A 13,652-nucleotide genomic window follows, 5' to 3' on the forward strand; every position below is an offset into this window, starting at 1 on the left:
TATTATTGTACTAATGTGAAGGGTTTTACCTTTAACCACTAGCAACGTTTAGCAAACATACCTGGCTAAATTGCTGCACTTAAAAATGCACTAAACAGATAAATTTCTATAATGTCTTTAGTTTTGCTAAACCTAGGTGTAGAGTGAAATAAGTTATGCTGGCTCTTGCATGACACAATTTTAAATTAATTAAAATTCTGAGCAATATTCAAGCATCAGCATAATCTAACATTTATAGTAAAGATTTTCAGCTACTCTGTCAGTTATTTAATCAGCAGTTATTTCTCACCTTTAAATCATATTTTCTATAAACAGATAAACGATGGCTGAACACATTCCTTGTAACAACCATATATACTTCAACTCCATCCACAGTAAGCCGGTACATGCCCAAAAACTGGGGAAGAAGTGTATTCCCATGACACTCCACAATAAACTGCAGAATGAAAAGAAAACAGAAATTAGGATTGACATATATTACATAAATATATATTTAGATTTTAGATATAAAATACCAAGAAACAATTTTTTTTCTGAATATTTGTGTGGTGACAAACCTTCAAAAATATGTAAAAATAAACCTCCTCATGAGGAAGTTATTCTGCTTTGAGGCCAATGTTTAAAAATTAAAATCATAAACTGCTGAACTTATAACTCTTGACTTCCACAGACAGTCTCCTAAAAATAGGAGACTCCACTGGACAGACCTTTTAACTTTTATGTTAACACAAAAAGCAAACCTAAGCAGACAGCAGATATTTGGTAGTTATGTCAAAACCCAAGTATTTTTTTGAACATCACACAGCTGTAACCTGTACTGTGTTGTCCCAGATCATATTTAAATTGTATGTTTCTCCATTCTCAGTATTTGTCTATCATGATGAACACTCATGGTGCTGTCACCAGCAAGGGGTATTATTTATTATCACCAACTTTCTGTTAGTTCCTATGTGGTGGTTGCATTTTGGGGTCAATAGAGCTGAGCAACGAAGTGCAAATTTCCTGTATTTTTTTTTACTTATGAATCCTTATATTTCCTTAAGGTCACCATATTCCATTACAAATAGGCTATTAACCTTGAAAAAATTTGCCACCTGCAACCCATCCTTTTTTTTCTAACCACTTGCCTTAAAAGTATTTGTCCTATTAGAAAGACCACTGGAGGAAGTAGAAAAAGCAGACACACACTGATGATGAGAACTATTGAAGGATGAATTTTTATTCCTAGAATAAAAATGCCCATAGTATATTAATCCTACTCAGAAACATTCACTTATATATTTTGTGGAACCAAGGAAAAGTTAAGCCAATGATGCAAACCAGAAAGGACTCACCAGCTTTCCTCTTTCTGTTAGTACCAAGTCTCAAACAGGAACTTGGAGAAAATGCAAAAACCCAAGGCCCACATAGGAAGCATGAAATCTAACCAACAGTCAGCTTTTAAACATTAATTGCATACTCAAGCTGCTGCTCCTTTGTACCAAAGTGACCCAGTTATTAGAAACACAGATTTTAGAAGAATTTAAAACAAGTTAACTTAATAAGACATTTCATTTCTTTAACAAAGGCAGGTAGTATTTGGTAACAAATAACTGCAACAAAGCTCTTGAAACCTTGGAGATTTTGCAATTTTGGGCTCCTCTGCTAATTTTAATGAATTCTTCTCACTAACTTTATACTGGAATCTGCTCATATCACAGATAGACCTTTTAATTGGCAAAATAAAAACTGACTTAAGACTCCTGAAAACAATCCTGTCCACCAAGAAACAAAGGAAATGAACAACACATATAGAAATTGTTGACTGTCAGTTGAACCCAATTTTGACTGACTCATGAGCCCTGTTAAATCTTCCTGGCACATTTTGTGCTGTAACTCTGCTTTCTGCCTGCCCTGGAGCTGTACTGGAGGTTCAAACCCTAAAGCACAAAGTCACCAATGTAGTTGTGCCACTTCACAGCAAAGTACTTTTAAGCTCCAGCTGCCTATGAATAGGCAAATTATCTTAAGGTGCTGCAGAGACTCAGTGAACACAAATCAGAATCTTAGGAAAGGAGTATGATTGTATGCCCCAAAACACAAATGGAAGTTTGGCAGTAAAAGGTCACAAAAGCAAGGTCAGTCATGAGCAGAGCACAAAGATCGATCAGTTTGCACCTGAGAGGATTTCTGTATTTAAAAAATACTGAAGTTTTAAGTTGAAGTTCTCAGTTTGGAGGATTTTCAGAGTCATAGGGCTGTTAACATCACAAAACAGTTATAACACATTACAGTATACACAACCTATTTTGACCATCCTTTCTGTTAAAGATCCAATCATAAAAGTACTAATCCATACTAGCAAAAATGCATTATTTTTAATAAATGTTAAGTACTTGGCATATATTCTAAAAGTAAATACTTTTTTAAAGCTTTCTATAAAGTAAGAAGGGTTGTTCCCATAGAAACATTTATTAACTGACTTCTACTTTAAGATGATTATGTTCTACAAGATGAAAATGAATCTAGCTTCCAAAAAGAATTTAGTGTCACAGAACTTCTAGCTACTCAACTCTTTAATAGACCCAGCTATTCCTAATCTTATTGTTTTTAACTATAGAATTTGAATTAAAATAAATACCATTGTTCCAGTTTTCCATATGGGCATCTGAGATGCAGAGCCTCTACCTGAAATCATACAGAGAGTTTGTGCCATGTGAAGGAATGCCAGCTAGGCATCTTGAGTACCAGACTAGTAACCCTATGCCATTCCTCTCAGCTGTGACTGCCACAGTACTGACACTTAAACTGGCTCTTCAACCCTAGCTACTGCTAACCCTCCAATTTTAACCTTTCTGGTGCCAAGTGTACCCATCTGTAAAATGGCAATGCCATTACCAGAGCACAAGCACCATACCCACTGTAACATCATACAATAAATTACTTGGTTAGCAGTATACAACCCCCTCCAAACTGCTCTGTACTACGTAATAAGGACAAAAAGGCCACTATAGTGAGAGTTGCTTCAGTCCTGTTTGTAGGTTAGGGTTTGCCCTTTGCCAACACTGTTGTTTCATTATCTTAGGGTGCAAACAAAGACTTCTGAAAGGGCAGTGTTACAGCATGGAACACAAGATATGAGAAGCTCTGCTAGTATTGCTTCTCTTGACAAAAAGGGACATGGCCATGCTCTCACAGACTTCTAAGAGACCTGCTCAAAGCAGGCCAGGTACTGCACAGTTGTTTCCTATCTGCTGCTGACTGTGGACACTCATGCTACTGCAATTGAAAGAAAAGCCTCTAAAATTGTTTCAGTGTTTTCTATGACAGTATTTCTTATCCTGATGGGGAGACAAAAGAAAGAGGGAGGAATGCCACTTGCTTTCAGCATCTACAAGGTTGGTCTAGAACTTCCTACCTTTGCAACTATCAATCCCCCATATCTGCATCACAGAGGAGGCAAAACGTGTCATCTGTTTGGGTGGGAGTCCAGCAGGACTTGCACTGGTGACTGTGGTTGGCAGATTTTCAATTTGTCCATCTTGATATAAAGGAAGTAGCAATTTAGTCACCTCAAGGTACTTTTTAGGAATGATTTCCTGAAGTTTCCCACTCACAGCTGGAAAAAAAGTGAGCCTAGAAAATAAGCCAGTACATGCTTAACAGGACTGCTAAATTTCAGTGAAAGAAAAAGACCTTCTCTCCTTTAATTTTTTTCTAAAAAGAACATTAAAACAATTCTACTAAGCAGACTTGCTAAATAAAACTGTAATACTCAGCTAATACATTTACAAGTCTTTATATGCAGCAACAAAATAACTTTTTAAAAATGAGTGTTGTAATAAACACCCCATAATTTTTGTTAATTCAGACAATTTTCATGTTTGTGCACAGCACGAGGACAATATTATTATTAACACAGTAAAGTAACATCAGCATATTGACACGTTTTATCAGCTGTGCAGCACATTTCAAATAAGGAAATTTCTGAACTCTCTTGAACCCCATGCTTCAAGTTGAAAATTAGTAAGAAATTCTTTATGAGCCTATTTTCTCATTAATTTTTGTATAAATACAGCTTCAAGATTCTTAGTAAGAATAAAACTTTACTGACCTAACTAGCTTCTTGCTTCCCTATGGCAATGCTAAATACATAAAAGGATAACATAATGCACACTGTTTATTGGCAAAGAAGTTATACTACTTTTGGCTGTTTTTGGAAAAACACAGAATAAAATTTCTGTTTCTACCATTTCTCCTTTTCCACTTGGAGGTCATCTGTGGAATGATTTGACATCAGTACAGATTAAATCCTGAATTATATCTATCTTTGCTCTATGTGAAAAGTCAGCATTCCTATTTCTCACAGCCCTATTTGGCAAACATTAATTCAGAAATACACAACATGCTCATTCTCTGTTATCCCTTTATATATTATTTTCACGAAGTTTGGTGTCATGATTAAGACAAGCATTTGATAATTCAAGCAGAATTATGTGACAAGTCTATACGTTCACCAGGATACTTCCACTAAAGAAACTGAATAGCAAGTTATGTAATTATTTAAAATTATTTTAGACATTGTGCAGGCCTAGACATTGATAGTAATTTTTGTGCTCAACTTGTTCTTTTATATCCTCTTGTCTGCAGTCAGAAATATCCTTCACTAATTTTGTGTACAAGCATTTGTATTTTGTGCACAAGCACTGACATGTAGAATCACTCCCCCCAAAAAAGACTGAGAACTTGTTCATTTATAAATATTCAATTTATTGCCATTTTCCTGTACCCTAATAATTTCACAGAATATGCATTGGGTACTTATGTGATACATTGAAAGGATTAATTAGCCAAATTACAGCATACACCAGAAAGTTACAGATTTCCAAGGCATATAAAGCTGTTTTCTTCAAATAAGCCATGTAAGAAAGTAATTTCTATTAAAAAAGTAATCAATAAATATACAGGTTTTTATATATAAGCCTTGTGATTCACAGCCTTACACTTCACATGGTTTCAGACATGGCCAGTTATTTTTACTTCTAAGTGCAGTGTAATCTCAATGTTACCACCACACGTGATTATCAAGGCTGCAGATCTGTTACCAGGAACATCATACCTCATATTGCTACAGCTGACTCACTGTGAGGATTGATCTCTTCTGAGAAGTGCTGTGCACAACATCAATAACTTATATATACAAAAAACAATAGAAAATACCTGCCTGGTGAAACTCAGGCCTCAAAAGAGCCAGTGCAGCCAAGACCATTCTGCCATTTTGTGTAGTTATTTACCTATGAAATGTCCATCAGAGAAGACTTTCAATGTGGCTTTTTTGGTTACAATTCTAGTCTGTGTGGCCCCTTTGCGTATCAGCCCTCTGCAATTCCATCTGACAACCACTCTAGTGAGTTTCCCATTTTTAGGGTCACCTATAAGCAGAGTGGGCTATTGGATGCAGAGGAAACTCAGACTGTTTGGATGAGAACACGTACATTCTCATGTCTCCTTTTTCTGCCTCTTCTGTTTTTTCAGATCAAAGCTGCTCTAAGTCAGTTATCTTAGCACAGGGCAGAAGCTGTGTTCTGTTGCTGCCTCTAGATTCTGACACAGAACTGCTGAAAGGTTTTTTTCACTGCATTTCTTTGCAAACCTCCCAGAAATCTTCACCTCTCACCATGTGAGGACATAGAGAGTCAAGGACACCATTACATCTTTCTTCATTCATGTTTGTGTTTAAATAACATTACAGTGCTTTGCCTTTTTACCTTTTTCCAGTTTTGTGACATATATGAATGAAACTCACACCAAAAGCAGAGCTGGGGGTTGGGTGGAAGCCACTGATAACCTGTACAGGTACTGATGTGGAGGGAGGATGACAAAACTTTCATGTAGCTCTGATTCAGCACCCTACCAGCTTGACAAGCCCATCTACACCAGTGCAAATTCCTAGGCACCCAGTCCCCACTTTCTTTTCTGGGTTATTCTCCAATCTATGTTGTCATCAATTTTTTGACAAAATTGTTTTTAACCTACTATAATGTTTCTCTATTTCAATATTTATCTATTTATGATTTTAATTTTTCTCCTACATTCCACACAAAAATCTGCTGCTGTTCCTTGATTCCTGTGTAGCCCTGAACACTGTTACTGGCGCAATTTCTTCCATTTTCACCTTATTGCCTACATTTTCCTCCCTTAAATTTGCTTTCTACTTTCTTTCATATTTTTTCCTGTCCAGCAGCTAAGGTAGTATTTTCCTGCTTTTGTTCTGCCTTTTATTTCTATCTGTTAATGTCTGTCATTTCCTCTTTTTTTTGCTCAATCTATTCTTTCCTTTCTTCCCATTCACTTCCCCATGGCTGCACTGTTTGCTGTGTCTGCTAAATGGGCAGTCCCTCTCCTTCCCCACTATCCACTATTTCTGCTGGTTGCCAGGGAGACAAACAGGCAGTGCAATAGGTGTCAGTTCTGCATACAATTACCTGTGCAGGGAAGAGAACTGTGCCTTCAGCAGGGACAGCTGCCTACAGAAAACCTGAAAGGGACCAGCACTCAGGTCCCTTTTAGGAGCTTTATGCTGGAAGGTTTGTATGCTAACAACTCTCTCCTGTTCACCTGCTTTGAGATGGCTTCTCTTTTCTTTACTAAAGTTACTTGGGTGTAAGCAATGAGAAGTTATCCCTTCTGAAGTAATTTTAATGAAAAAGAAAGAAAGGGTTTAAAAGAGACACTAAAATTGCTTTATTTTATTTTTAGAAATTTCTAACCTGCCCATCATCTGTTCTCAAAGAGCAAAGGACTCCTCTTTTACACCAATTTAAGATTTAAAGCAAGTTAATGTCACTGGAAAGGGCAGAATGTCTTGATTCTGACATTTCAGATACTATAAAATCTGCCTTCAGAATTTTACTCAACTGTTACTGATTTCTGCCCTTGAAAATAACATTTGTACTTTAGAAAATATCTACAAATACAGTAATATCTACAATACATATTTTATATAAATTCATAAACTTTTTGCACAGGACAATATACCAAAAATTATATATATAAACATAACTTGAATATATGATGAAATAGAAAGTTTTCCTTTAGGAGGAAGGAGGGTATTACCCATTCCTTAAACACAGGGTGAAATTCTGACAGCACACTTATCACAGACGACTATGCTGAACTCCTCCTTAACAATGCCAAAGGTAGCAGTAGGTTTTAAATCCATTTTTCTGGTCCATGTCCTTGGGGTCAGGAGGCAAGGTTTAAAACATGATTGCACTAGATTTGGAGGTATTTCCAATGAATATTTGATTTTGCTCTCAAATACTATTTAATATAAACATGCTTTATTAACTTGCACAATTTTAAATGTCCCAACTACATCTATGAGCCCATACAGCAGTAGTTTTCCTATTACTTGAAAGTCTGACCCATTTGAGCATATCAATGGTTCTACTGCATTTGATAAGTAAATGACATTCAGCTGAGTAACACTGAAGAGTGGTGAGAGGAGTTCTAGTCATAACTGACAATATACCAATAATACAAGCAGTCCAAACTGATTGCAAATTATCAATAAATGTGACTAAAAACAGTATTTCAAACCATGTACCAAAAATTATGACAGTAGTTAGAAACTGGCTAGAATGGCTGGTCACAGCATAAGAACCCAGCAGGCCATATATTTGTATTTACCCTAACACTTCAAAACTGAGCTCTAGGCTGTTTTGTCTTTCAAACATAGATAGAAGGCTGATCCATGCATGATGGTCTTTAATAGTCTTGTCATAAAACACAGGATATTCTGCTGCTTTAAACATAGTTAAAAGTATAATTCCTCCTGTTTGCTTAATGGTTTGTTTTGTTCAGTGTTTTGTTGTTTCTTTTTTTTAACTTTGGAAAAGAAAATAATTATCTCTAGTGTTTCTACTCAATACTAAAAGTGTCAGACTCATCTGATGAGTTGACAGAATGTGTCAGTGTTTAGACTGAAGTGTTCACCATCTGTCTGACGTTGTGGGCCTGACTGCCACTTAAAGAAAGGCATCATAGGGTAAATGATTTTGGAAGCCCACAATTTTTGAAAACTCATGATTTTGAATAACAAGTATAATTTATAATTGTCAAGATTATTTACAATTCAACAATTTTAAGTTGGAATCACTATATATACACATATATGCTGTTTCTATAACTTCTCCTAACACTCCTTCAAGCCCAGTTCACTTTCAGTTATTTACACATTTCTAGCATGTAGCCCTGGGCTTGGAACTTATCTTTGATCAGATCATCTTTGACGATTTAAAAACACCACTCTAGATTTGGGATTTTTAAGCTTAAAAGCATCTACAAGCTATGACCTATTCCTGCTCCTTTTGTAAACTGCTACATATACAGACTGTGTAATTAGAACCTCAGTTCCTCCAAGCTCCAAAGAACAGACAGGTTATTACACCTTCAGACAGATGGAGAGGAAGGACTAACAGAACTGCATGGGCTTGTGAACTATACATTTCTATGATGTCCAGTCACTGACAAAATAACCTTCATTTCTGTCTGCCAATGGCAGTGTACATGTCTGTATCTAACCCGTTGGTGACTTTCCAAAAAAGTAACTGATACCTTGAATTAGATTTTGGAGGTTCATGGGAAAAGCTGCTGTGCTATATTTCTCTGCCAACCACACAAACTCCCAGATGCCTCATTGGTAGCTCTGTAGTTCAAAAAGGTGCAAGGAAAACAACAGCTTTTTTTGCAAATGCCAAGATCAAAACTGTTTCGGTGAATGAAGGACACACGGAGTCTCACACTTCTGCATTTTGAGGGCTCCCTCTCAAGCATTCTTCATTTCAAGATAGATGTCTCCTCTGGTATTTATTGTCAAGCAGTTCAAGCAGTCATGGAAAATATTTGACAAGGCTTGATTGGTCCCTAAGCAAAGACAGAGGTGCTTTCAAGGTCTAGAATGATTCTATCAGCCCTGCGCTATTAGCCCTAATAAGGAAACAGGTGAGTAAATATTATGGTTTAAATGAAACTCATTCAGAGTTTCAAACAGGGAAAGGAACCTGGAATGAATTTGCAGAGGAGAGAAAACAAAACCTGAAAGAGATAGTCTGTCATAAATGGCATCATTTCACTCATCCTTATGTCAGAAGAAACAGAAGACAATTACTGCCTTCTTGGGCACTTGAAAGAGGGTGCAAGATAAGGGTTTACAAGACACAGTTCTTAATGGACAAATAATCTAACTTCAGCTCCTTTGGGGGAACAAGGGAGAAAAAGCCTAAAATTCACACAAACCACTTCTCTGGACTTCATGCACCTGAAAAAGGCTGTCCTTTCCAGGATGATCCCTGTACTACCTAACAGGGTATGCACACTCCCTTTCTCAGGAGGCTGAATCTTTCAAATACAGCTCTGCTCTCAGGGCAGACTGGCACAGGGTTTGCTGCAGGGGCATGCCACTAGAAGCTCCAAACCATTCCCAATCCCACTCGGGCTCTGGAACACAGCTCAGCCAGGAATTTTCACATATATGGGGAGTGCTGCTGACAATCAGAGAACTGAAACTGGAGAAAAGCTAACTAGCAGACTTCTCCCTAAAAATCCCATATTTGGCACTCTACTGTACAATTATTAACAATCAAGAAAGATATTGGACAGTAAGGTATGAAAATCAATAGAGGGAACTTGACAATTCCTGTATTGGCAGAAGAGAGTATGCCAAAATAAAACTGAACTCATGAGAACTTGTTTTATTGACAGAGATTTCTACAAGAGTACCAGGACAGCATCTGAAAAGTCTTATGCTACTGCAATGGTGCCATCCTACAGAAGCATAAAGTTACATCCACACCAGTGAAACAGACAGGTCTTGGAGTGTCCTCAGGCATCAGTTCCAGCTGGAATGGAATAACTCACATCAAAGTTATTAACCACCCCTCTAAAAAAAAAGGATGCTTACATTCAAAATCCTGAGTAGGAATATTAACTCATCTTAATTAACACCTTTTATTCTTGCCCAGAATTGTTTGGGAGACAATAATCTGGCCCAAATGAAAACCACAACAGGCACCACTAATGAGCTCAAGTGCCAGTGGGTGGTATCTGGCATTGATAGCACTGCTTGCTAGCAGAAGGCCAATCTGTGTGGGACAACTTGGTCAAGGGAATAATAACACCTTTCCACGAGGACAATGGATTTGCTAGACTTTGAAAAGCAAGTGAAGATAACCTTTGCATGCCTGAAAAACATCTAGAGAAATGGGAGGACAAGCTGCTGTAACTACTGATCCCAAGCATTCAACTTCCAGCAGCAGCACAGAGGACACAGTGACAGCTGTCATTAGAGCTGTGCATTTAATTTAGATCTTGTTCAGTACATTGCTGAAGATACTGAAATGAATTTATTTAAATTAAAAAAATCCAATTATTAAACTGTCTTTAATTTACTTTCTACTTGAGTGCTTCTGTATTTAGTTTTGTACAGTGTTTTCAAGTTCTGAGACAAAAAGAAATACAAGTTGTATCTTTATGAATCTCTTGGAGGCATCAGAGAGAACTATTTTATATGAAAGATTTACTAGTATAAAGTGAAATTAGGTGCCTGGTAGAGATAAATTTCAGATCATTATTCCTTGTAACCTAGCCTAATATGAACCCTGATGTTGGAAAGCATTAATGAAACAGATTCCAAATTGTTAAATTCATTAATGTTAGCACTGTCTTCATTGATACTCTCGAAAAGCAAAATTACTGTTTGGAAAAGCAAAATGACTTTTCAGCTGGATTAACTCACAAAATCTGTATCATTAATACTAGCTTCTAATGCCAAATGTGAAACAGACTAAAACTTTAATTCTGCTGTACAGTTTCACAGATCAAACCCTTTCACATCAAAACTAAAATAGTAACTTGGAAAACTCATAAAAATAACCCCCAAAATACAATTAGATTTAAATTAGTTTTATAATTTTTTTTAAACTGTCATTAGGAGTTAAGAAAATTTCTGATAGTAATATTTATTCATATTAAAACAAACACACGATGGTCCTACATGTTGTTTAAACAGAGGAACGTCACAGGAAGAGAGGAAAGAGTTCACATCTAACATCCTGAAGGCTTCCCAAGTTACTCTGGACTTGGAAGGCCTTCAGAGGTCTCTCTTTGAGATTTACAAAGATGGCTGGCAATCAGTTCCAAGTATCCTGAAAGAATGCTTTGGCTTCCCACCTCAGAAGTTAAAACTGGTTTTACAAAAGTAATGTATTAAAAAAAACCTACTACAAACAAGAGCATTGCACAACAAAAAATAAAGAACCTAAACAACAGTAAAGAAGCCCAACCCCAAATGTCCTTAAGTCTTTACCTGGAGTTCCAACCCACAGAAAGGAGAGGGAAGATGGAAAGAGGGACAAAACCCCTTTCCTATTGCATAGCATATTTTAGGTGATTTTTTTAGAGGCTTTTGCCTGACTTCTGTAGCTTTAGAACTTATTCAAACAGATGTAGGGCTAAGAAAACTAGCACTGATTTTATTAAAGCCTTTTGTAATTCCCAGGTGCTGCTCTCCTCTGTGCCAGCCACACAGACTATGCACCAGTACAGTATGGCAGCTATCAGGGCTGATTGGAGGGATCTCTGCTGCTCACTTTTAGCTTTACAGTTGTGTATGAAAATTCTCATTATCAAAACCAATTTTTTTAATAGTAGGACTTTTACATTAATCATATCCAATTTTTAATTTCTTATATAATACAACATTAATCTTTGAAATCTGTTGAATAAAATCCCTTCAAGCCTGGGAGTCCACCAGCCAAAAGAAAGACCACCTTTTTAGTAAGGCAAAGGACCTTACAGCCTCCAAGTTACCTCTATAATGTAGACATTTCTTTTTTATGAAATGTTAATGCAGGTATTTAGAAAAGTCCATCCTTGTGAATTACAGACATACAGTAAATTGCTGATGCAAAAGGGAAGAAGTCTGAAGTGACTTTCTCCATAATTATTAATTTAAAACTTTTAAGCCTCTAAAAAAGATTGCCATTCTAATATTTAAGAAGACATCCCACACCTTGGTAGAGTTCATTTATTACCTGATGGTACTTCTTGAGTATGTTGTGCATTTCTGCTACATCTTCACTTGTTATAGTTTTGATGATATATCTTTTGTCGTAAGATGTATGAAAGCGGGCACCACTGCGTGCTTGGGAATCATTGGCAAGGGGTGCACTTCTTGTCAATGAATTCTGTCAATTGATTTAAAACAAAAAAAGCATCAAGTCAGACAGAAGTATGTAACTTTCATTTAGAGCACATATAAACAATTTATACTTATTTTAAAATGTTTTTCAATACACCTGCACCAAGCTGAATTCTGAAAAGCATGTATTCACAGACTACATTATCTCGAGAAAACACTTCAAAAATATTCTGAGAAGCATGCTTGAGGAGGATGGTATTGCTCATCAGTGGTTCAAAACCCATCCTCAACATTTAATAAGAATTTATTGGACATTGGTACACGTTATCAGCTTTGGGGAAGAAAACATGCAGTAATTAAAAATCCAGAAAGAACATTGCATTACACCACAATAATTAAAAAGAGACAATTCATCCATAGTTATAGTTTCACTTAACATTAGCAGGATTTGCTCCTGAGCCAGTGTGCTCTGGTACATAACCAAGATCACAGTTACATTTCTGAGTTCTAGTACCAGAGCTATTCCAATGATTTAATATCTAGAGTTAGGCAAATAACATTGCACAATACCTCCATACTGTCTCAAGAGGAGAAAATTAGTTAATGACTGTACAGCATTTAGAAGAGAGATTAAGGATTGTTTTTAGAGTGAAGTTTAAAATTACTGGTGCTTCAACAGAAGAAAGACAAGCCCTCTGCTTTTTTCAGAGAATAAGTAGTATCTAGGTTAGATTTTTTTAATACTTATAAAAACAACCCCCCCAAAAATCAGACTAAGTATAACAACAACTTTTTGCCTGGAAACATCTTTCTTTACTAATAAGAAAATATGCCAATTGTTATATACTTGAATTGCACTAAAAAAAAAAAGTAGTAACAGCAGCAACACAGCCACGAGAAAACAACGATGCTTTGGACCCCTTGTGTATTTCCATAAATATGAACATACTCTGAAAAGATTAAACAAGTTAATGACTACTACTGAACGCTTCTATGTTTATGAAACAAACTTGCAGTAACCATCTGGGTTATCCCTACTTGTAGCAGAAAACCCCAGCTCCTGCTATGCTTCCTCAGTGTACCATGCTGCACAAACAGCTCTTGTTAAATTGAAATATACCTCCCTTCTTTCCACATTCACATAGCATAATGTTCTCCCTGCTAGGTGAAAAGCCATTTTACTTTCAAAGATAATTTAAATAAAATGTTATATATAAATGCAAACATTGCGGATTCCTAAACAGCAAAAGTTCAGCTCCAAGTTACAGAATGAATGTTTGTGTGGTTCCTGTTGCGACCATGAACTAAGTCACAAAACAGATTTGCACTAGAAGAACAATGATGCTCTGAGAGAGTAATTACCAATACACTCCATCTACCACATTCAGCTACCAAAACCCATACAACCTTGTTTTTGTAGGACTTATATTTTATTTGGAGGTTTTAACCATTGGTAAATCTGTTTACATTC

The 13,652-nt window shown here is 36.4% G+C and overlaps 1 protein-coding gene across 1 annotated transcript in view; it reads right to left on the bottom strand.

Moving 5' to 3' along the window:
* The window catches only part of PIP4K2A (phosphatidylinositol-5-phosphate 4-kinase type 2 alpha), a 102,529-nt gene that overhangs the window by 20,908 nt on the left and 67,969 nt on the right, over positions 1-13,652 (bottom strand). Inside the window, exons 4-5 of the mRNA XM_005418612.3 lie at positions 12,075-12,227; positions 290-436 (exon numbers count right to left, since the gene is read on the bottom strand). Of these exons, the coding sequence (XP_005418669.2) occupies positions 290-436; positions 12,075-12,227 (300 nt within the window). The remainder of the gene's footprint in view (positions 1-289; positions 437-12,074; positions 12,228-13,652) is intronic.

The sequence above is a fragment of the Geospiza fortis genome, unplaced genomic scaffold (genome assembly GCF_000277835.1).
Source record: "Geospiza fortis unplaced genomic scaffold, GeoFor_1.0 scaffold138, whole genome shotgun sequence".
Taxonomy (NCBI): domain Eukaryota; kingdom Metazoa; phylum Chordata; class Aves; order Passeriformes; family Thraupidae; genus Geospiza; species Geospiza fortis.